The sequence below is a fragment of the Apus apus genome, chromosome 5 (genome assembly GCF_020740795.1).
Source record: "Apus apus isolate bApuApu2 chromosome 5, bApuApu2.pri.cur, whole genome shotgun sequence".
NCBI classification, from domain to species: domain Eukaryota; kingdom Metazoa; phylum Chordata; class Aves; order Apodiformes; family Apodidae; genus Apus; species Apus apus.
Window position 1 is genome coordinate 60,613,423 of NC_067286.1, and position 22,864 is coordinate 60,636,286.

Consider the following 22,864-nt stretch of genomic DNA (forward strand, 5'->3'; position numbering starts at 1 on the left):
AAAGAACCAAGAGAAATTACCCACTGCTGAAGAGCTGGGAGTAAATAAAAATTGATCCTTATGTGTTAGACATGCTGTTGCCTGCAGTAGTCAGTGAGCTCAAATGGCACTGCAGAAGTGCCAGCTGTCTCTGGGATGGCTGGTGAAGAGGATCTGCTGAGGGACTGCACATCAGCTGTTCAAAAACCAAAGTGGAAAACTGTATTTTAACAATAGTGCCAAATCTGAGGATTTCCTCCCCAAGTACTCATTTACTAGGATTCAAAGAAAGGCCCCTTCATTCCTGGGGAGGAAAGCAAGTGCAAAGTAGGCCTCACCTGATTCTTCTACCCACTCATTTGACTCATGTCATGGTTGTTGTCAAAGACCTTATGATAATCTGTGACGTTGAGCAAAAATGGGCATGAAGAACAGTTCTGCTGAGCAGAAGGTGAAACAGAGGCAGCTGAGCAGAAGCTTAGCAGCACATCTCAAAACAGGCTTCTTGTCCCAAATACTTTGACTCATAATTTAAAAAAGCCCTCATAGACCCAGGTATTTCAAGACTTTTAAAGGAAATCTCAGAGAACCTGGAAAATGATGTGACATGCAGACACACGGGGGTTTCTTTTATTACAAGTATTCAGCTCCAGACTTAAACTGCAATGGTTTAAGACCGTATTGTCTTTTTTTCACCAGTTTATTTGATTCCTTTTGTGGTCTAAAGACCTGAGAAACATAGTAACTGGTGTCCTAAGAGAAAATACCAAAGACCCAGGGCAAAAGACAGCAAGGATAGAGCTGTCTGTTTACCACTTACACTGTGAATAGTGATGGACCTGAAATAACCATCAGCACCTCCCAGCTCATGGCTTTTCTACTTGAGCTGCCTCGGAGAGATTCTGCAGCCCAGAAAATGTGTTGTGCAAGAATGAGTGCAAGACAGCAGGATGGATGAGAGCAGAGCCAGGATCTGGCCCATCCCTCTGCTATTGACAGCCTCCTCACAGAAATGTAATTGCTGGCTGCCCTTGGCTTGGAGTACTCAGCCAAAAATTCTCCATTGCTCTTTAGAGCTTCGAGACACATTAATGCAACTTTTAAAATAGCATCCCCTCTATTTTTGTTGCTAATGGTAAGAACAAATTAACTTAGAAGAAAAAGCCAGTGATCTCCCTTAATGCTGTTGTTCTCCTGAAGTGCTAAATGTCAGGATCTCACAGCACCACGTTGCAGATCTGGCGCTGCCCTCAATGTGTCCCACGATGCACTGATGAGGAGTGATGCAGAGCACTGTTCTGAAAAACATCAGCCCAAAGTGTCTTCAAAGTCACTGCACTTAGAGCAGAACTGGTGGCAGTTTCAGCTCTATGGATTTGTTATCATGTGTCTTTGAAACCAATTCTGATTTCCACCCTGCCCTCCAGAATGATAGGTAAGGGTCAGCCCTGAAGTTTAGGGCCATGTGTAATCCTTCCCATGATAGAACACTGGGTTCTTCTGAGCTCTTATGGGCTGTTATGTCAATTCAAGAGTATTAGTATTTGCCTAAAAAGCCTTAAATGTTGCTAACTCTGACCTCATCAGAGCTCATCAGTGGTGCATCAGGGTCACTGAGGAAGTGGGAGGACCTTTGGAGGAAAGCAAGGTAGGGTTGGTCTTGAAGTGGGGTTTGTTGTGTCCCTGTAAGTAGCAGAACCCTGGTGACCCACACACCATGGCAGGGTGCCTGTGTCCTTTGCTGAGCTGCTTCTCACCCAGAAATCTCTGAAGGGCTGGAAACAAGGCAGACAGTGATACTTTACTCATGTCTTAACTTGGTCAGAGGTTTCCCTCAGTGGGATGTTTGGATGGGTGGAAAGCAACCAGGTAATTCTTTTACTGAGTCCTTATCCCACTTGGTCTGCAGCTATGCCATCAAAATTGAGCTTCAGATGAGCTACCTAAAACTTCTGAAGACCTCTAACCATTTAAATAACATCCTGGGGCAGAAGGAGGCTTCCCATGGACAGTGCTCTGAAGGGAAGGAAAGCATTCAGTTTTGGTCCCTGCTCTACAAAAAGGGTGGGACAGGCTGGAGAGGGTCCAGAGAAGGGCCACAAGGATGATCAGAGGACTGGAGGACCTGCCATATGAGGAGAGGCTGAGAAAACTTGGCTTGTCCAACCTTTAGAAGAGAAGGCTTTGGGAAGACCTTATTACCATGTTCCAGCACTTCAGGGGTGGCTACAAAGAAGATGGAGATTCCCTGTTTAGAAAGAGTCACATGGAAAAGAGAAGGGGTAATGGGTACAAGTTGCTCCTGGGGAGATTCCGATTGGACACAAGAGGTAAATTTTTCACCATGAGGAGGGTTAAACATTGGAATAGTCTCCCAAGGGAAGTGGTGGATTCCCCCACATTGGACAGTTTGACGTCTCAGCTTGACTGGGTGCTGAGCCACCTCATAGAAACTATAGTAGTACCTGGAGAGGTTGGGCCAGATGATCCTTGAGGTCCCTTCCAACCTGGCATTCTGTGATTCTATGATTCCATGATTCTATGACATTCCACTTACTGCTCTTAATCCTACTTCTGTTCGTGATCACAGGAGGACTCTTCTCCAACACTGTGGTTGATGCCAAGATCTCTCACCTGTGCATGTCTCACCCTTGTAAGATCCAGGCAGTGCCTTTCAGTCTGCTCAGTAAATATTTAGCTGGTGGTCCTGGTTTGGTTGCAAGGAATTTAATGGTTAATTTTGTTATCCTGGGGAAGGAGGTAGAGACCTGAGTTTTGTGGCAAGAGGAATCCCTACCAACACTGAAGGAAAGGAGAAATCATCACTGTTTCATACACCACTGGAATGTTCAAGATATATGGGCCACTTTTCTGTCCAAAGGGAATTTGTCTTTTATACCTGACTGAGAAATGTGGGTTACAGTGAGACTGAGCAGAGATTTTGTGTCTTCTCACTGCTGTGTTGCTGGTGGTACATGCCCAACAGCCATGAGTTTCACTGATGCACTACGTTTGAAGTCTCCTTGGCTTTTTTTTTAGGGACTCCAGGATTTAGGAGTTTTATGTGAACGATAGCTCTGTTTCATATAAACTGCTTGTAAATACCTCCTATTATGGATTGATGCTGGGAAGCCCAGCAGGGAGCTGCAAACAGTGTGCAGGGCAAAACCTAGCAAGAGGGCTCTTTTCTGCTCTTGCAAAGGTTCTAAACCACTTGGTCCTGCTGAGAAATCATCCCTTGCAAACCTGTTTCTTCCTTCTGTTTTTTAACAAAGCCAGGAAGAAAAAAATCAAGACTTGCAACGTTGTTTACAGATTATTTTATCTTTCTATATGCAATGACAACTGAAGCCAGTTCTGCACCAGTTAGTTAATGATTTCCTTGTTGGGGGACTGAAGATGCTGGATTCAACCCCAGAGCAAGTCTTTTTTGGGGGGGATTTCAAAGGTGGGTTTTGAAGCATAAACAATAGCTGTTGACCTCTGGAATCCCAGCAGAGTTTCCTCAGTAAAGGTGAAGGTCACACTGTGGTGAATCCCTCCTCAAATTTTGGCTTTCTTCTATGGGATGAGTTACCTGAGGGAAGGATAAGTGACCTACTACTTCCAGTTGGAAGAGACCTCTGTTCACTCAGGCATTAAAGGCCATTTGCTTTGGGAGCCAAAAGAGCAGAGAGGTTCAGACTCTGTTGCCTATGCTGATGTGTGTGTGACCCACCATGTCTGTGCTGGTGTCTGTCCCCATATAAAAAAGCTAAATTCAGTATAATGTGGCTAAAGTAAAATAATGTAATAAACCAGCAAGATCTAAAAGATTAAATACAGCCTCAGAGCTGAGAGGTCTCCTGTTGGGACCTTTCTGCCAACGATGATTAGACCAAGTCTAATACACTGTATCTCAGGTCACTCTTCAGTGAAACGGGGTGATTTTTTGGGGAGTTTATTTGTGATTAATAACCACTCCACTTCCCAAAATCTGAAAAGGCAAATAGGTGGGGTGGATGTAAAGCATTTTCCTTCCAAGTCTTTACCAACCAACATGTGGCCATTGCTTAATTATGACATCCCTGTGAGGCTGCTGACAGTACTTTATTGAAAGGGAAACTGAGGCAAGGGCAGCGTTGTACCTAGGGGAGGAGTGTTTGAGCTGGTGTTAAAATTCAGCCATTAGTGGACTTAGATTTACTAGTGAGGGCACGTGCTTTTTCACAGATTGTCTCTCTACCTGCACTCTTTGCACCTCAAATCCTGGTTGCTGCAGCAGCTGGAGCAGCAGGAGGAGGCAGAGCTCAGCTCCTGCACATCCTCACCTGGGTGCAGCTTCCAGTGCTCAGCATCCCAGTGCAGCAGGGCTTGGCATGAGGGGCTGGGGGGGGGGGCTGTGTGGGTGCAGGGAGAGAAGGGTGATCCCTGGTGGTGAGGGCACTCGGCTATTTTCATCTGTTTCTGGAATAGTTTTGAAATACAGAGCAAAACGGGGCATTGTTCTGTTGGGGTCGGATCCTGCCCTTGGTTTTTCTCCTGCCTGCTCCCTGACCTCGCTCAGCTGGGCAGAGGAAAGAGGGGCATCAAAGCCTGGAGGGGCAAGGGGGGAAATTGCCCCCTCAAAAAAAAAAAAAGACAAAACAAAACAAAAAGGAAAAAAAAATAAAAAGAAAAAAGAAAACGCCAGATCTCGTCCCTCTCAAGAAATTTCTGGAACACGAATAGTCACCGCCATGGAGCCAGATAGGAAACGCTGCTCACCCCTTCACCTCCCCCCCACCTCCACCCACACCCAGTTTGTTTTGCTTTCTTTGCCGTCAGGTTGCCTTTCGCCGTTCCGCCGGCTCGGGAGGCTGAAGGCAGCTTTTGATTTGCAAAGGGACCGCATCCCCCCCTTTTTCTTTTTTTTTTCTTTCTTTTTCTTTTTTTTTTTTTTTTTTCCCCTTTTCCAAAGGAGCCCGCTCCCCCAGGGCAACCACATCCCGGTGCTGATTTGCTGCAGTGGAGACCGCAGCGCATGCCCTCCCCCCTCCCCCCGCCCGTGCTGCTGACAGCATCCGTCCGGAGCCGGGAGCCGGGAGCGGTACCCGCCAGCCCTCCCACCCATCCCTGCTCGGGAATGCCTGGCTGCTAACGCCCTGCCTCCCACCGACCGTCCGGCCATTCCTCCTCCCTCAGCTCTCCGAGATGCAAGCCAGTGCCGATTCCACCAAGATGGACTGTCTGTGGAGCAACTGGAAATGTCAGGGTATTCTATCCGCTCTAGTGTTGCATGCCAGGAGGGCTGCATGCTCAGAGGAGGCACAGGCAGGATCCATCCATCTTTTTTTTTTTTTTGGTTGTTTGTTTTTTTGCATTGTTCACCTGTGGTCCTTTGCATGCTGTTTTCTCTCCCTCCCCGTGGAGCTTTTCTTTGGGGGGGTGTGATTGAAGAAGGACAGATAACAAGCCCTTGGTTGTGTTCTCTGAATGTCTTTCTCCCATCTCCGGCTGCATCCAGGAGCCGGGACCTTCCTCCCCAGCCTGACAGCTCGTTCCCAAAGCATCCAACCCTCGCTCTTAGCGGTGCCATTTCTCATCCCTGCCTCTCTCCGCCGGGCACGTTTCCATTACCTGGGGGAGGGGAGGGGGCTTTAGGGAAGCCGGGCGATGGGTGGATGACTTGCTGGGGCTCGGGAGGGTCGGAGGCGGCTGGGTTGGGTGCCTGGGTGCATCCAACCCATGGACACACCCATGGCCAAGGGCGTCGACACAAAGAGAACGCAGCCTCCGGAGAGAGGGGGTCAGAGCACCGGGGAGAAGGGAAAGGGGGCACGGCCTTGCCCCCCCCCCCCCGCTTCGTGCTTTCCTGTGGGGTTGCGTTCAAATAATAATAATAAGAAGAATTAAAACACAAGCTGCGTTGTGCTATTGAGCAGTCCGCAGCACCCTTCGGGGAGGGGGGGGGAGTGTTGTGAGGATGTTGTCTTGCTGCCCGGTAGGGGAGGGGAACAAATAGCATCTCCCTTTTTTTTTTTTTGGGGGGGGGGGTTATTTTCAGCTCATTTTGAGCAGGTCGGTGGCTGTGCTGGGTGGGGCTGGCTACCTTCCCGGGTGCCTCGGGTAGATTTTCAGCCATTTTTAAGTCGGCTTCACACTTCCCAGCCAGCATCCAGCCTTTGTTTTGATAAAAGAGAGCCTCTGTGACGCTGCTCGGTGGGCAGATTAGAGGCAGAAAAGCTAGCTGCTGATTCTGCCAGGCAGGCTTGCTCTCTGCTTTGGGCAGGCTTTGTTTGAATGTCTTTTTTATTATTATTTTTAAGGCGTATGTTTACATTGAATAGACCATACCTGACGTTGATGCTCACAGCAGGATCCCTGGGAGAGAGATTACTCCACAGCATCATCTCATTAAAGAGCCCAGGATCCTCGCAGGGCAGAGTTTCATAAACGCAGCTCAAAACCTTCCTGAGTGGTGGGTTTTTTTGGGAGGGGAAGGCAGGGGCAGATCTTTCAGACAGACACTTGTCCCTAGGGAGCTTGATTTTTTTGCAGTCTTTATTAAGCACCTAATTGTATTTGCGGTCTGAGGGTTGGGTGGTTTTTTTAAGGGAAGATGAGTAGCTGGAAAGTAAACGGATGCACCTGTTAAATGCCAACCTCCAGCAGCTCCGGTTTTCCATACTTAAATCAAGGGCCAGGGTTTTCTATAGGTTTTCATGATCCATTAAGCTTGTCTGGAAAACCCACAACCACACTTCAGGGTCTTTTCATCTGATCTTCGCAGATAAACTTCCTTGTTCGGTGGGGTTTGGGTTTGGTTTGGTTTCCAAAAAGGTGCAATATTTTGCTGATCCTTATAAAAAACATTATTCTGCTGAGTCAGATGGCTTGAACCACCTGTATTTAGAAGCAAAATGAATATTTCCCCTCTTTATCAGAAAAAAATAATATTTTTTCATCAATTAAAAAGGGAGCAATAACAAAGGGCACGATGCTATTGTTTAATGATAATAATAACAATAACAACAATAACAACAACAATAGCAGGCTTTCTCTCCCTCATTGCTCTCCTTTTTGAAACCAAGCTGTAAATTTCCTGGAAATTAGACACAATATGTCCCATACTGGTTTGAAAAAAAACACAAAACCAACAACAACCAAACAAAAAAACCAGATCTGAAAAAATCAACGCAGCTAAAATGAATCACTTGCCTCACTTCCACATCATTTGCATAGCTTTTTTTTTTTTTTTTTTAATTATTTTTTCCTTGGGTGGTGTTTTATGATTCAAAAATGATCCTGCAGAAAACATGAAATAGTCATAGAATATAATTTCTGTCGGCAAAATTCTTTGATCATTCCCAGATAAAACAGAAGGAATTTAACGTTTAAAAGAATGAAGACTAAAGATTTTGATTTACTGACTCTTTTAATATCTGTTATTTATATAGTCTCTGTATCTCAAGCCAGAATATCAGTTTCATGCAAACCTGGAGTTGTGTAATTTTGCCAACTTCATTATCCATGGAATGATGCTTCCTCTCTTAAAACTCTGGAATATTCCTGTGAACATAACAGGTGCAGACACAAACCTTGGTAAATACAGAGCATATTTTAACTGAAATCATGGAAAAACAATGCTGAGGTTAACACAAGATGGAATTAATAAACGGTCAGGTCTGCAACTATTTGTATCCTTGGTTTCCCCTTCCAGTGCTTATAATTGGGGTAAAATTGGGTGGGGATCACGAGAAGCTGCAGGGACACCAGCTTTGGGTTTGCCCCACTCCATCTGCCTGCTGTTGTTTTCCTGGCGATGACGCACCTGACGCTGCTGCCCGTGTTTAGGAAAATTGCAGTGTGTTTTACCCACCCATCCTGCAGGTACAGCTTGGTCATGTCAGTGGCAGATCATGGGGCAGCCCCTCGGGGGAGTGGGAGAGTGATTTGCCCCTGCTGGGCATACGCTTCATTCAAAACATTGTCATAGGCAGCCTTGGGGAACTGCAGCTGACTTCCACACCCAGGTCTTCTTTCAGGCTGGAAGGGGGTGAATGTGAAGTAGGCTGGGATGGAGCTGTGCATAATGCATGAGCCTGTTGGAGAAACCTCTCTGGCTGGGCATGCTGGTGGATGTGGGCCTTGGAGTAACAACCTGGAGGCAGCGCCAGCTGTGAGGGGCTGTGGCACGCAGCTCCAGGGTGGAGCTGGGGTTGAGGTGTGTCTCCAGGTTCAGGTGGTGGAGCAGCTCAGCAGGACTCCTCCCCACACCTTGGTGGAGAGGTTTCTCTGGATTAGGAAGGCCTTGGCTCGATGGAGTTCTTGGATGTCAGTACACTGGTCCCCATGTGTATTCGCTCTTCCACTGATTTCTTCTACATGCCAGCTCTTGGGTGGTCACCAGTGACGTGGGTCTTCCTGCAGCTTTAACCTCCTGCAGGGCTTCTTAACAAAGAAAATATGAACGTTCCAGAGAAAAAGACCTGTGAACCATTCATAGAAATGATCCTAAAGATTATCCATATTATAGTTATAGCTTAATGGGGAAAGGGACTGGAGACTTCACTGAATCCATCAAACTGACTTAACCCTGCGGGGGCTGGAGTTATTGATTAGTATTTTCTTGGCAGCTGTTTCCTGACAACCAGCTTCCTTCCTTGATTAGTACATCAATTGGTTTCCAAAAGGTGCTGAGAAGCTGCACCAGCTGTTCATGGCAACATTCCCCACTGATAAAGAAGTTCAGTGACAATAAAGAGGATGCATGCTATTAATCTATAATCTTATTGACAGTTCTGAAGTCTGTCTAATTGCAGCTATTATGAGAATATAACTTCAGCCAGTTGGTACCTTCAGTGCTGAAAATATTGTGGGCTGAACTCTGAGCTGGGATCCACTTGTCTTGCTCAAATGAGCTGTCTCTGCTTTCAGCAGCTAAAGATGTGTCCCAGTAGTTGGTTCCTGTGTTGGATCTTGGTAAAGCTAAAATCTTGGAACCAAGTGATCATCTGATGTAACCAATTTAACTAATAGTTTCACAAAACCACAATAACTTATGAGGAATTGACTTCCTAATTCCACAATTGATTTCCTCTGAAATGTAAATGAAATTTGTCATGACTTTTTCTACTTTCAGATTTGCTTTCAGTTTTTGTTTGTTGTGTTTTGTTGTGGTTTTTTTTGGTCACTGCTACAGAAATTGTATCAATCCTTCCTCAAGCACATTCCTGTTGTTGGCAATACCACTGCAAGGTCAAGAGCTTAGAGTTACAGGACAAGCTGTCTTAGATGAGCTGCACAACGTTCAACTGCCAACCATCCCAGTAAACACCTTGACCTAGGTGGTATCAAAAATCAGTGAGATTTCAATAGCTCTGCAAAAAAATGTGCTCTGCACACTTCTTGTGCAATGTCTGAATGTATGTATTTATTTATTTATTTTAACTTAAGAATAAATGGACAATTTTCTTTCATTGCTAGAACAAGGAGAAAATTCCTCAAAAGTAACACTGTTTGAAGGTATTTCCTGAGGAGTAATTTAAGCTCTAGTAAGAGAGTGATGATGGGAAAATAGCTGAAGGCAACATTAGAGAGCTTCTTTGGCTTTCTTCAGGTCTCTGTGAAATGACAACAGTCTGAGCCATTCATTTTGAAAATTGCAGGTTTTCAGATGTTTGGAAAGAATTAAGAAGGGTTCAAGTTTTGGTCGAGGAGCATCTCAGGAAAATCTTAACATTTCCATAGCCTTACGTGCATTCAGTGACTGCACCCGAGGACCCTGCTTGGTCTCCTTGGATTCTGCTCAGCTTAGGTGACTGCAGTAACATCCTCCATGGAAACTGGCCAAGGCAGGTAGTGATATGGTTTGATGAGCAGGAGGTGTGGGGAGGAGGCTTTCTTCTGCCAGTGTGCTAAAAACTGGTCTTGAAACATCTCTCATGTGAAAATGATAATAACAATAACAACACTAATGGCATTAATAATAATAACAACACCAATAATGCTGAATAATACAATAGAGCTGCATGGTTGTAGGGCTGATTTTTTATTGCCAATCCTCTTCTGTCTACCCAAGCCCACTCTGGTGCCTCACATAAAGTAATACTTTTTTGCTCACATCTTGATCTTGCAGAAGGAGTAGGATATAACATGGAGGACATCCTCTATCAAGGCTTTCCTTTTATTATCCATTCCTACCCCAGGTCTTTTCACCAGAGTTCAGGGACCAAGAAGGTCTGAACTTTCATGTTAACACTTGGGGCAGATGAATGATGAAGATATAAAACTGTACTAAGGATGGAGGTAGAAGAAGTATGGAGAGATCCCTCAAGGCTGGAGATAAAGGATAAGGAGAGCTGCCTCATGAAGTAGCACAGATATTCTATCTTGGTTCTGCTGTTGTTATTCTGCCTTCTTGGGAAGGCACCAGACTGCTCATTAAATGGTGTAACCATCAGTATTACATTGGAATCAGATCTGTTGTGGGGAGTGGAGTGATGGCCACATTGGATCCTTCACTGGAGAGAAGAGGGGAAGCTTGGTCCTGCAGCCTGTGGCTAGCACTGCCAACTGGAGTTTCTTTGAGCTTGAGCAATATTTACTTCTGTCTAAAGACTTGCAGTTTTGTTGAATTACGTGTCCAATATTGTTGCCATAATGCTCTAAACAAGATTTCCCTTCTTAAATTATGTTTCATGATCTTTTCAAATCCAGTAGGTCTGAGAAATGACTTATGAAGGCATTTATATTTATGAAGTCATAATATTAGGCTGCATCCAGAATTAAAGGCTGTGTGTAGACATGTTTTTCTCACTTCTCAACAATACTAATATTATTAGCTAGGGAAGGAAGCTGTACAACCCATTGATTTTATCTCCTAAGGAGGCCCCATGGGACCCCTGTTGTGCGAAGGGCAGCTCGATCGCATCCAAGAGTGTAATTAGTATTGTTGAAGAGCATATAACCTTTTATTTGATCATCAAGACCCATGGGCCTCATTTGAAGGCTGGATAGAAGGGGTTTGCACACGCTTTTTGTCCTAACTTCTGTGTAAATGCTGCTTGATGCATGTTCATTTTTCATACAGCTGCTGCAGTAGAGGGAAACTTGCAAATTCAAAGGAGAGAACAGAGGTTTTCAGAGGATGGGAGGGAAGGTGAAGATGTGAATTGTCCAGTCTGTGTTCAGTGGATTTTCATTGATTTTCATCTTAAAATGCTTTATTTGAGAGATGGAATGGAAAGATCCCTGTTTATCTTAGAAGAGTATTTTTCAATAACACAACTATGCAGGAGTGTGAAGGTGTGAGAACATTTTAGCTACACATTGGTTTGGATCCCCTGTTCTCCCTCTGGGATCTCAGCTCAGGAGCCTTGGACTGCAGCTGCCCCACAGCACAGTGCTTCTGGGGACCATGTAAACAACCAGAGCCCAGGCCTCATGTTTCTACCAAGTCCTGAGGAGAATCATCCAGGAGCATCACTACTTAGCCCACTTCAGCTGTCTCAAGTCATCGACCCTTTGCCTCCAGCACTGCCCTTCCCAGCCCCCAGGTCTGACTTCTGGCTTTTTTGATGCCAAATATTCAGGAGCAGAAACATTTTTTTGCTGAAAGCCATGATGAGAGCTGAGGCTCCATACTCAGGAGCAGTTCCTTGCCGTGTGTGCTGCTGCTGTTACTTATATTTGTGAGGTCACATTTCACTTGCCTCACGAACACAGGTATTTATAGAGTTTACCTTTGTGCCTTGTTAGTCTGTGGGTTGGCCCCAAATGGAAGACTCCCATTAGTTTAATGAGAAGTTTCCCCACAAAGCATAGCTGAGGCACTGATTTGGCACCCTGCAAAACTTTTTCTTTCAAAGAGAAGGCTCCTTTAACATTTTGTAAGTTCTGCTGTCAGTTAAAATACCCAGGCAGGTGACACTTTCAGATCAATAGCTCCTCAGACACGCTTCTCCAGAAAAACTCTTCAAAGGCAATTGCAGTGACTTGCAGCCCTGCTGTCTTAGAGATAACTGGAACATCCTCCTTAATAAATACAAATACTTTTCGAGTCTGATGCAGTTCTGGCAAAACCCAGAGTCCTTTTATACCTCCTCAAATGAGCCAGAGCTCTGGTGTGTTGTTCTGGCAAGAATGCAAAGTGACCCATGCTGACTCCCTCCTTCCAGGGAGGCTAAATGGAGTCCATGGAAAGCTACAGCTGAACATCTTCTGCATGTTAATGGGCACAGTCAGGATTTTACAGTTGGGATTTTCAAACCAGAAGGAACCCAAACCTCAGTGAAGCCGAGGCTGATTTCAGTGCCTCTTTTCCAAACCCCGTTTGCAAATCCTAACTGCAAAACTTAGGTGTTTTGAAGTTGGCATTTTGGCTCTCAGAAGTGCCCTTTGCTTAGCCAGGCAGACTTCCCCACTGTCCACTTGCATGCATGTCACAGATGGACAGGCTCTCGTGGCCCCACCTCTTGCTTCATACATATTCAGGGCATGTTTCTCAGAATGGTGGCCAGGTCTGGGCAGGGCTGTGCACACACACACAATCTGTTGCACACCCAGTGCTTGCAGGACCCTTCACCACTCTGGAACCTGTTATTCTTTCCCTACGGATTGACCGAAGCACTTAATTGCTGTGTCATTAAGTCATCCTGTGAGCCATCCCTTCTCTACCTGGGCAGTGCTGTACCTGCCTAAGAGCTGGACCCAGAGCCTGTCTCAGCCTGGGCCAGTGTGGGGCCAGCACCTGCTGGCAAGTGGCTCTGCAGAGAGGGGTATGTGAAGATCTGTGCTCCAGCTCAGCTCCTGGCCCTGCCCTCCTCAGGCCAGGGAGTCCTCCATGTGCTGGGGAGGCTGGTCTGAGCCTGGGTGGCCATCTCAGCACGCAAAGGAAGGGGCTCAGGCATGAACAGGCAGCCACTCTTCACCAAAGACTCAGGCCACCATTTGTATTTTGTGATCTGTTGAAGGGCAGTAAACCCAGGGGGTTCAGTGACTGTTTGAGGGAGTTGTTTCCTGTCTGAAACAGTTTCATATTAATGTAGGATGAGATGAAACTCAAAGCAGACGTATAAATGTTGCAGACAACCTCCTTTTTCCTTTTTCATTCCCATTCAGAATGAAAAACAGAGTGTGGAGGGGGGGTGATGCAGCCAGGCCTGGGTTCATCTGATGGTGAAGGAGCAGATTTCTCATTATTTTGCCCCTAGGTATCTATTTACAACACCAGGCACTGATGTGACAAGTACTTCTGCCCTGGTGTAAACAGTTCTAGGAGAAAAAGGCACCCCAAGGAAGCCAGGCAAAGGGTCCCAGTTAGGAGATTCTGCACCTAGTGAGCCTCTGCTTTTAAGGGAGATTTGTTTATGTAAGGAAATACAGGACAAAAATAATGTAAAAATAATATAAAAAGCCTTGGAAGTGACTGAGGCTGTGACTGGAGGAGCAAACATGGCTCTGACATGGCTCAGGTGTTTTCAACAGGATCTAAATTCCAAGGGAACTGATACAGCTCAAATCCCTGAGGCCAACTGGCAAGAAAGTGCTTTCTGCAGGGCAGCCCACAGCTGGACCCCACAAGTCTCCAGTGATTTTAGCCCTGAACTCTCCTCCTCCCCCTTCCCTTCCCAAGGAACCATGAGGTTCACCTCCCTCCTGCACCACCTTTTGCAAGGCAGTTTGGCTCACCCCTTTCCTGAAAGGAGAAGAGCAGGAATGCCTGTGGGAGCAGCAAATTCCACTTGAACAGGTGGACATGGCAGCAGTGCCACAGCTCCTTTTCCCTGTGAGGGAGATGAGATGGTAGAATGGGTTCCTCCCCTTGAAAATCCTAACTGACCTGCTGTGGGTTGTATTCCCAGGCTGGACCTGGGCACTGAGATAGCCACATCAAAATGATTCAACTGGTATCTCCCTCCTCTGCCCTGGGCTTTTCCACCTAGCACTTGGCACACATTTTTTCCATGCACATGGGAATATTTGCCTCAGGTCTAAAAGACACAGGATCCCTCCCTCCCAGGTCTCATTTGGCTGGTGAAAGAGGCCAGCTGCCTTTTCATCTCCTCTCCTGCCCATGCACATATCCCCAGAAGGGTGTCATTTGGTGTCATTTGGCTTCCATCCATCCTGCTCTGAGTTGTGGCAAGCCTTTCCTTACCTAATACAGCTTGTAAATATCCCAGTCATTTCATGGCAGAAAGGGACAAGTTTCAGGATATACATATACCTGGTCAGGTCTGTCTCCAGTCACTCAGCATCTTCTCTGTTGAGAGGAATGAGAAAATGCAGTTTGGCATCTCTCTGTGTGTGAATACAGCCCACTTCCAGCCTGCAGGAATATGAGGCAGAAGATCCTAGAAGGAATGAGAGGGGGCTGAGTTGCTCATTTGAGGTCTTACCATCAATTTGCATTAACTCAGGGAACCCTTTTGAAGTGGGCTTTTGTATTTGCTGGCTCAGCTCTCATTTATGTGCAGGTCTACTGCCTGTGTCCCAGGTCTTGTCTTGCCCTGGTGTGTGGCCTTTTCCATCAGCAGGTGATGTTCCCCCTACAGCATCCTGAGTGTGCTCACCTGTGCCTCGTTCCATTTAACTTGAAGATATTGTGTGATATAAAATTCAAGTGCCTCAAAAAGTGAGAGTTGGAAAAACTTCCAGTACTGTCCTCTGAGGGATTTTTAAGCACCAACATGCTCAGGCTGTGAATCATACCTCCTGTCCCAGTGCTTCACTGGTTGCACACCAGTTGTTGTGCTGCCAAGTTTTGCAGCACCTTGACTGATAAAGAGTATGAGAAATGATAAAAGCTGCACAGATATGTTCAGGATGCCATCTTGTAGGGGTCTGTGAGTCACACACTCCAGCACCTCAACACTGGAAGCAATTGGTTGATGCCTGCATCAGCACAGCTGGATCTGCTGCCAAAATCCTCACCATAGGTGCATGCTCTTACTTTGTTACTGCATTTTGGACCATTCCCTTGTCCAGGCCCCTGAGCTTCTGCAGGAAGCAGACCTGGAAAGACTCTGCTCTGTTCCCTGATTTGTAAAGTCAGCACTCAGGAGCCCAGCTCATACCACCAAGATCCCCATCCCTTGGCTTCCACACAGTCTATCCATCTATCCCTGCATCTCTCCGTGCAGACTCAGGATCACAGGTCCCGTGCTGAATGCTGACACTTCAAATATAAACATGATTACATTCTGTGTCTTGATGGAGAATACAGTAGGATGTGAACGTTGCATGGAGAGAAAAGAGCTCAATAATCCAACAGCAATTTTTGCATTCCAGCCCATCACTTTGAAAAGCAATGCTAATATGTGTAATAGTAATGAGTAATGTAGCTCATTGACTCGAGGCAAACATGCTGTGGTGACTCACAGGGTTTGGAGATTAGATGAGAAGAACTACTAGGCTGGATTCATTTTGTTTCTTTTTGTATTAGTGATATTATTGTATTTTAATTTTTTTTTGTGACAGATTGCAGTTTTCCTGAATTTACTCTTTGTTCAGAAAGATTTGACAAGTGGCATCTATGAAAGCTGCTTGGCTGGTGGTGTGTTCAAGCTGTTCATGAGGATTTGTGCAGTGGGTGAAACTGAAGCTGTAAAGCAATGTAAAGCAATTAAATTCACCTTTGTGGATGGGATTTTCAGCAATTGTTTCGTAAAATGTTTCTGTTCTAGTGACTATTCCTGATAGTAAGATTGTTTGCTGGAAGGGTTGGAATGAACTGTAGAAACCAGGAGAAGAACACTGTCAAGAATAGCTCCCTTACAAATACAAAAATGGATTGCTTGAAAATGGGCTTTTGGACTTGCTTTGTTCTAACACCTCTCGTGGATCTAGACAAGGAAAGCTATCTTAACAAGCAGAAGGTTTCTTTTTTATATTTCTGAGATGGTTGGATCTGCAGTAGCAAAAGGGATTTATTCTGTATTTTAAGGTGCCATCTGAAAAATGGTTCTCTACGCATGTACCTAGTGGTAAAACCAGGAGTCTTTTCCCTTCTCAAAACTTAGGAAATAACTAAATCATATTGTCAAAACTTTGAATGGAAAAGGGGTTCATTGTGGCTAGCCCCAAACTTTCTCATTCATTGACCATCAACTAAAAAATGAAAATGTTTGATCAAGTATTTGGGGTATTTGATTGGCGTTTGGGGGCTCGTGACAAAGAAACAATCCAGGGTTTGCAGAGTGAGGAAATGCAAGCTAGGGTGAAAGCTGCCCTGCAGCCCTTGCAGAGGCTCCCACCCCAGCTGGTGTTTGCCTTGCTGCTGGGAGAGATGGACCGTGCTGTGGCTGAGGGGCTCATCCATCTCACCTGCCCCAGGCACGGACTCGTGAAATACAAGCATTTCAAGCAGGTGGTTGGTTGTCGTGTCCTCAGCGTGTTGCTGAAGTGGCTTCACTGCTTCTGTGGAAGAGCTCCTGCTGATGCTGATGTGCAGGAGCATCACTCCTCCCTTCACCCTCCTGCAAAGGCTCCGAGTGACCGTGGTGTCTCTCCTTGATGCCCTTCCAGTTCCTGCCTTTAACGTGTTGGTCTTCTCTCCCCAGCTATCGACCTGCTGTACTGGCGTGACATCAAGCAGACAGGGATCATGTTTGGCAGCCTCCTGCTGCTGCTCTTCTCCCTGACCCAGTTCAGCGTGGTCAGCGTGGTGGCCTACCTGGCCCTGGCCGGCCTCTCGGCCACCATTAGCTTCAGAATCTACAAATCTGTCCTACAGGCCGTGCAGAAGACGGATGAGGGCCACCCCTTCAAGTGAGTGCTTGGCAGTCGTGGCCTTGGGGCTGGGTCTCTCTCAAAGGATCCATTCCCACTGGCAATTTCTTTCGGCTGCTTTTTGTACTGGATAAAATTCAGGGGAAATCATTATTTTTTTATTTTTTTTTCCTGTTGTCCAGTGTCTTAAGAGCTGTGGGGCTGCATTGGCTCAGGTCCTGGAAGGGAAGAAGGCCAACACAAAAAAGCCATCATCCTCTGAGACATGGGAAATTTCTTTCTGAAATATCCAGAATTATTTTTAGAAAATGCAGAGAACAAGTTTCATTAAGAGCTAATAATCATACGGTACCTCTGCAAGCAGGAGGAGTTTCTGGGCACACTGTGTTGAGCACAGAGGGAAGCTGTAGCTTTTCTCCAGCAGTGCTGGGCTGTGGGGTGGCACTGCATCATCCAAGGTGTTGGGGCTCTCCCACCCTCTGCAGGGTCTGGGCAGCTTGCTCCAGGACAGCAGTGCTCCTTTCTCCTCTGCTGTGCCAACAAGTCAGTGAACCAGCTCATGGAACTGCTCGGGTTTGCAAACACATTCCTTGAAGAGAAATCTTGTTGGGTGCTGCTCCTTCTGTTTCACTGGGGTCAGTTCTGAGATGTGACTCACAGTGTGGACATAGCTCAGAGCAGGGTGCAGGACACACAGAGGAGCAGAGGAGAATGAAGGGGGCATTGCTGCTGAAGGTGACAAATGGCCAGACATCAGCTTTTGTTCTTCCAGAGGCTGCCAGCTGGAAGAGATGTCCCCTTCTGCAGCAGGAGTGTTGCACAGAAGTTTGTGGGGAGCCCCCACATCTAGGATTTGAATCCCCCTTTGAGTGCACTAGGGAGGGAGATCCCATCAAGACTGCATGGGATGGGGCAGGGCTGTGGAGGTGAACAGCCTTGGTGCAGCCCACAGATACCCAGGGAGGTGGGTCATGAAAGGTGAAGACTGTGTGTGCTGGTGGCTCTGTGCCCACAGGAAGGGGTCACGCTGCTCCAGCTGCAAGGCAGTGAGGTCTGGGGAGGAGGGATTGTTGGGATAGACTGGCACGAGTGTGAACAACAGGTGAAACTTGCCTGGGTGTGTAACTGGACCTGCGTTTCTGGCAGAGCCTACTTGGAGATGGAAATGAATCTTTCACAGGACCAGGTTCAGAAGTACACAGACTGTCTCCAGCTATACGTCAACAGCACAGTCAAAGAGCTGAGGAGACTCTTTCTTGTTCAGGACCTCGTGGATTCTTTAAAAGTAGGATTGCTTTAAATATTTTTAACCCCTCCCTAGAGGATCAATCTACATTTCAAAGTTCTGCTTCCCATGTTGACAGGGTCATCATAAAACCTAGTTTTGTGTAGCCTCAGATATCGAAGTTGCTCTCCTTTTTGATTTCCAAACTGCTTCCTTCCAGAAGTTTAGAGGTTTGGCTGACTGCATTTTAATTGATTGCTACATAATGCAGGATTTATAAAAGCTGCAGGACCAGCTTAGCTCCACTGCAGTTCTAGAACCAACTCTGCCTTATGCTTTCTGTCACTTTGCAATAAAATAGTGTGTTCCCCTCTAATACCTCTGTAAATCTAGATTTCCTCTAATGAGGAAATAATTTCCTGCTATAGTGAAAGGTCTTCTTTCCCTCCCTGCTGAGATAATGGTTTATTTTTCAGCCTTACACCCAAGTAGGTGTTTTTCAGATCATGAAGAGAGCAGACATGGGTTAGGTTCCTAAATTGCTACAGATTTTTAGAAAAATGTACTCATCTTTCAGCCTCTAGAGTTTTCAGTCACTGGGATTTTCCCTGTGAGGCTGTGATGAACCTGTGTGGGGTGACCCCTGCCACCATCAAAACTGGGTGCAGAAATCTGCCTGTGCCAGGCTCAGTGCAGAGTCCTAAATGTGTGCGATGAAGCCTTGAATATGCATGAAAACTCAGCTAAGAGGGTGAGAAGCACTGAGCAGCAGAACAGAGAATGGGGTTTATACACCCAGAAAAAGTACCTAGTTCCTAGAGTGCCTGACCTAGCAAGTCCCCTCATACACTGAAAAGAGCTAATGGGCTAAGTTAGCTAGTTAAGTGAACTAATTTCTTCTTATGCTGACACTGGAGGTGTTGTAATAATCTGTCTTTAATTTAGTTTGCAGTACTAATGTGGCTGCTGACTTACGTGGGAGCCCTCTTCAATGGCCTGACTCTTCTCATAATGGGTAAAAAGCAACATTTCTTTAAAAAATCTGTTTCTAACTTCAACTCCCTCACCAGTTCTGCATAGACAAGACAGCCTGTCCCGATTGTGCCTTCCCCACAGTTAAACCATGAACTTTTATTTCCCTTTCCAATAAATATTCATTATTCCCATCCTCCTGCTAGAATTAATTTGCATTTGATGGCTTTGCAGCCACTGGTCCCCGAGCAAGGGGAGATTCCATATTTGGGAGGTTTGAGCAAAGTTCATTTTTAATTCAGAGATCCCTGGTGGATCAGCTGACCAAGTGGCTTGATAGGTGTTTGTCTCTGTCTGAAGTAGGTCTCTTCTCTGGAGGAACCTGATCTGCAGGAGTGTAACAGTGTGCTCTTTTTCTCCTCAGCTGTGGTGTCTATGTTTACTCTCCCTGTTGTATATGACAAGTACCAGGTAAGTGTGTCTGCACGGTGTGGTCCAGGTGTCTGGCTGGTTCTGCCTTCCTGATGCCTGATTGACTTGGTCTCCTTCTGCTCTTTGCAGGCACAGATTGATCAATACTTGGGACTCGTGAGGACCCACATAAACACTGTGGTGGCAAAGTGAGTTCAGCAGCAGGACTGAGCAGAAGTTTTGCTGCGAGGTTGTGGTGCACGGGGGGGATGTCAAGAGCTGGGTGGTCCCTGGGACAACATGCCCTGTGAATAATGCCCTCCCCAGCCTCCATCCAGGAGCCTGCAGGAGGGCAGATGTCTGGAGGAGCACAAGCTTTTTCAGCTGGTCATAGACTGAGGCAGAGCTGTGACCCTACATTCTTCTCTGCCCTCTCCTGCCCTATGGGGAAGCTGTGGACAGAGCAGCCCAAGCAGGGACTGATCTCCATACTTCTACCTGGCCAAGACAGACAGGAAGGAATGTGTTAACTCCCTCCCCCACTGAGCACCCCAAGTCTGGGTTTTTGCATTCAGAGACTCTGTCCTTCAGAGTGAATCATGCCAGTGGGAAAGAAGTGGGAATGAGAACAGCACCCTCTTACAGAAAGAAAATACCTGGAAGCACCAAGAGCTTGAGCGTTTCAAACCACCATAGGACAGAGAGGAGACCTGGATGAAATACTCAGTGCAATCTGCTCTTAGTTCCTAATGTGTTGCCAGTATTAAAAGCTTTTGTGGGACCCCTAAGGGCACAGTGAGAGTCTGAGCATAGTTCTCAACACTTAAAAGTTCCTGAAGCAGGACGACTGGTTGGGAAGGTAGATCCATACATCTCAGCAGTTTGTTATCTGTGGCTTTGCAAAAGTTGGCTGAATAGCAGGTAGCCAATGGAAGGTTGCAAAATGGTGAGGTACAGAGAGCAGGTGACTCACAAGGCAGTGCTGAGGAAACTGGGCTTGTTTAGCCTGGCAAGGAGGGACCTAAGAGGTGATTTCATATTAGCCTGTAAGTACGTGATGGGAAGTTACAAGATGATAGAGCTAAAGTCTTCTCAGCAGTGGCAGATGTTACAACAAGGAGCAACAACATAAATCCAGCTTTGGAGGTTGATGTTGGACATTAGGAGAGGCTTTTTCACTAGGAGGTTAGGACAGCACTGCAGCAGGCTGCACAGGGAGGTGCCAGAACCTCCTTGCTTGGAGGTTTTCAAGGTGCACCAAGACAAAGCTGCGGCCAACCCAGTTTAGCACTGGTGAGTCCTGCATCACGTAGGGAGCTGATTCAGAGACTGCCAGGGCTCCTTTCCAGCCAAAATTTCTGTGATCCTTAACTTTGGGAAGGACTAAATGTCTGTACTGAAAATCCTTTGTTTAAACTGAATTCCTGACTTCCAGTGGACCATGGTAGGTTGTTAATGAAGCGGGGGAGAATGTCACTGAGCGTATCCCGTGGTTACATGAACCACCAAAAAATGGATCATTTACAACTAGGGGCCTGTAAGAACATGTAGATGAACTTCACCCCTTTTTCTTGTTAGACTCTAGTCCACGGTCCACCTGTTATGGCAACACACTGAACACAAGCCAGAGATTATCTCTGAGTGAGACTCCAAGTGGGGATCTGCTGGAGTGGAACAGCTGCCTCACCATCTAATAATAAACTTCTGTTTCTTTTCTTTCTAGGATTCAAGCTAAAATCCCAGGTGCTAAGAGAAAGGCAGAGTAAAGCAGACATCAAGAATCCATCAACTACAGTAGTGAATAATGGGGGAATCTGGAGTGAAGCAGCTCAGTTCTTACACTTGACTGCAAATTTCTCATTCTTTTCTTTCTCGACACCATAATCCTAGGAACATGAAACTGGGAAGCAGTGCTTTTCCCCTGCTGCTTCTGCACTTAGAATATTTGCAATCACTTGTGTCAAGCACTATAGTAAAGAGAAAAGTGTACTAGATGTGGTTTTATTTGTGTTGCTTATAAAGTGCATGATGGTGAGAGCCTAAATACTATTGACCTTTTTATCTTTTCTTTTAATTCTTTTTTTAGTGTTTTTCCTTCTTCTATTGGCATTGCTTCTATAACTTTTAATGTTACATGTGGCTAGGGGCTTTCCTGCTTAGTGCACTGATGCAATAGTTGAAATTGCTTCTACGTCACTGGGTTGCTGGTTGGATTCATCTTTATTAACTATATAGAATTGTAGACTGATGTTTTAGTGTTTTCCAGCACAAAGAAAATGAGCAGTAATCGGTACTGAAATGGTAATCAGTTTTGTATAACTCCAAAACAAAAAATCATGAAAACAAGACCCAGTACTTTTGTTGTAAGGGATTGACAGGTTGATTTACATGTGTGGTAACTGGAAAGTTCCAGCATGGTAAATTTATTACAATTTGTATTACATTCTCTGTAGTTCCTAATGGACTTACTGATGGACTCTGAATATTTGCACTTATGTACTTGATACCGAATGCAGAAATAAATGTTACTAAATGTAAAAAGGTTCTCCCTCTGGTTGGCACTGGGCTTAGCTTGACATTTGCAAACTGGACTCGTCCCATGCAAAAAGAAGCATTTTCCTCTCCTCTCTCCCCTTGAGATCCACGTGCCCTTACAAAGTGGTGCAGTCCAACCAGGTCGTCTGTAGCTCCAGCTCATCTATCAGTTTCACATCCTGATGAGCACAGAAATAAAATAAGTTAGCACGTGGTTTGGGGTTGTTTTTTTTAACTTATTTTTATGTTTTTTTAGCAAATAGGAACGTGCAGTATTTGTCTCTTCCTCCATGTGCACCTTGTGCCAATCAGAGGCAGCACAGCACAAAGGAGTGCCCAGTTCCCTTCTCCTCATGTCACTCTCCCATCCAAAGCTGTTATTTGAAATCTGCTTTCGACTGTGGGACCAGCAGTGACCCCAGAGGCTGGGAACAAAAATAAACACTTGCTTTTGTTCAAAGGTGAAGGTTTCTAAAAATTGGCATTTGATGTTTGAGAGCCATTGGACAAGAGGAGCAGCTGATAAACATTATCTAAAGTGCTTCAAAACAAACAGGGGGTTAAGTGCTGAATGATTTGCCTATTTGTGGAACATACCTGGGGACTTTTTTTTTTTTTTTTGCTGTTGTTTGAAAAAGTGAACATCAAAATATTTTCAGCCAAATTGCAGGTTTTCTCTTTTTCTCTCCCAAAAGCTTTTATGCAGAACTATTTTTTTTTTTTTTTCCACAAAGAACTAGATCCTTAAACACCTGAACTTTTTGAGTGGAAGTATTGACTTCCCTTAAATTCTTTCATGTGATTCACCTTCCTCTCAGGTACACAGGAACATGGTGACACCTGTCCTAAGTCAGGCTGCAGTTCTGTTTGACTGTGTGTAGATGTACAACTCAAACACACGTGAGGAGCTGGTAGAAATGTTGGCATGGCTGTGGGCTCCTTAATTCTGCTGAGGAGTCTCAAATACCCTCGATTTCATTCAAGGTTTATACTTAAATCTTCTTTGCTCTTATTTAAAAATACTAGGGCATCTTTTAAATGTCAGCT

At 45.6% G+C, this 22,864-nt stretch overlaps 1 protein-coding gene across 2 annotated transcripts in view; it reads left to right on the plus strand.

The window, feature by feature from the left end:
• Nucleotides 1–21,823, plus strand: part of RTN1 (reticulon 1) — a 121,562-nt gene extending 99,739 nt beyond the window's left edge. Inside the window, exons 1-7 of one of the 2 annotated variants that reach the window (XM_051621913.1) lie at nt 4,972–5,212; nt 16,506–16,713; nt 17,821–17,959; nt 18,845–18,914; nt 19,296–19,342; nt 19,433–19,491; nt 21,006–21,823. In XM_051621913.1, the coding sequence (XP_051477873.1) occupies nt 5,152–5,212; nt 16,506–16,713; nt 17,821–17,959; nt 18,845–18,914; nt 19,296–19,342; nt 19,433–19,491; nt 21,006–21,048 (627 nt within the window). In that variant the 5' untranslated portion in view covers nt 4,972–5,151 and the 3' untranslated portion in view covers nt 21,049–21,823. Of the gene's footprint in view, nt 1–4,971; nt 5,213–16,505; nt 16,714–17,820; nt 17,960–18,844; nt 18,915–19,295; nt 19,343–19,432; nt 19,492–21,005 lie in introns of those variants that run through there. The other variant, XM_051621912.1, reaches the window with a different exon arrangement.
• Nucleotides 21,824–22,864: the final 1,041 nt, after the last annotated feature.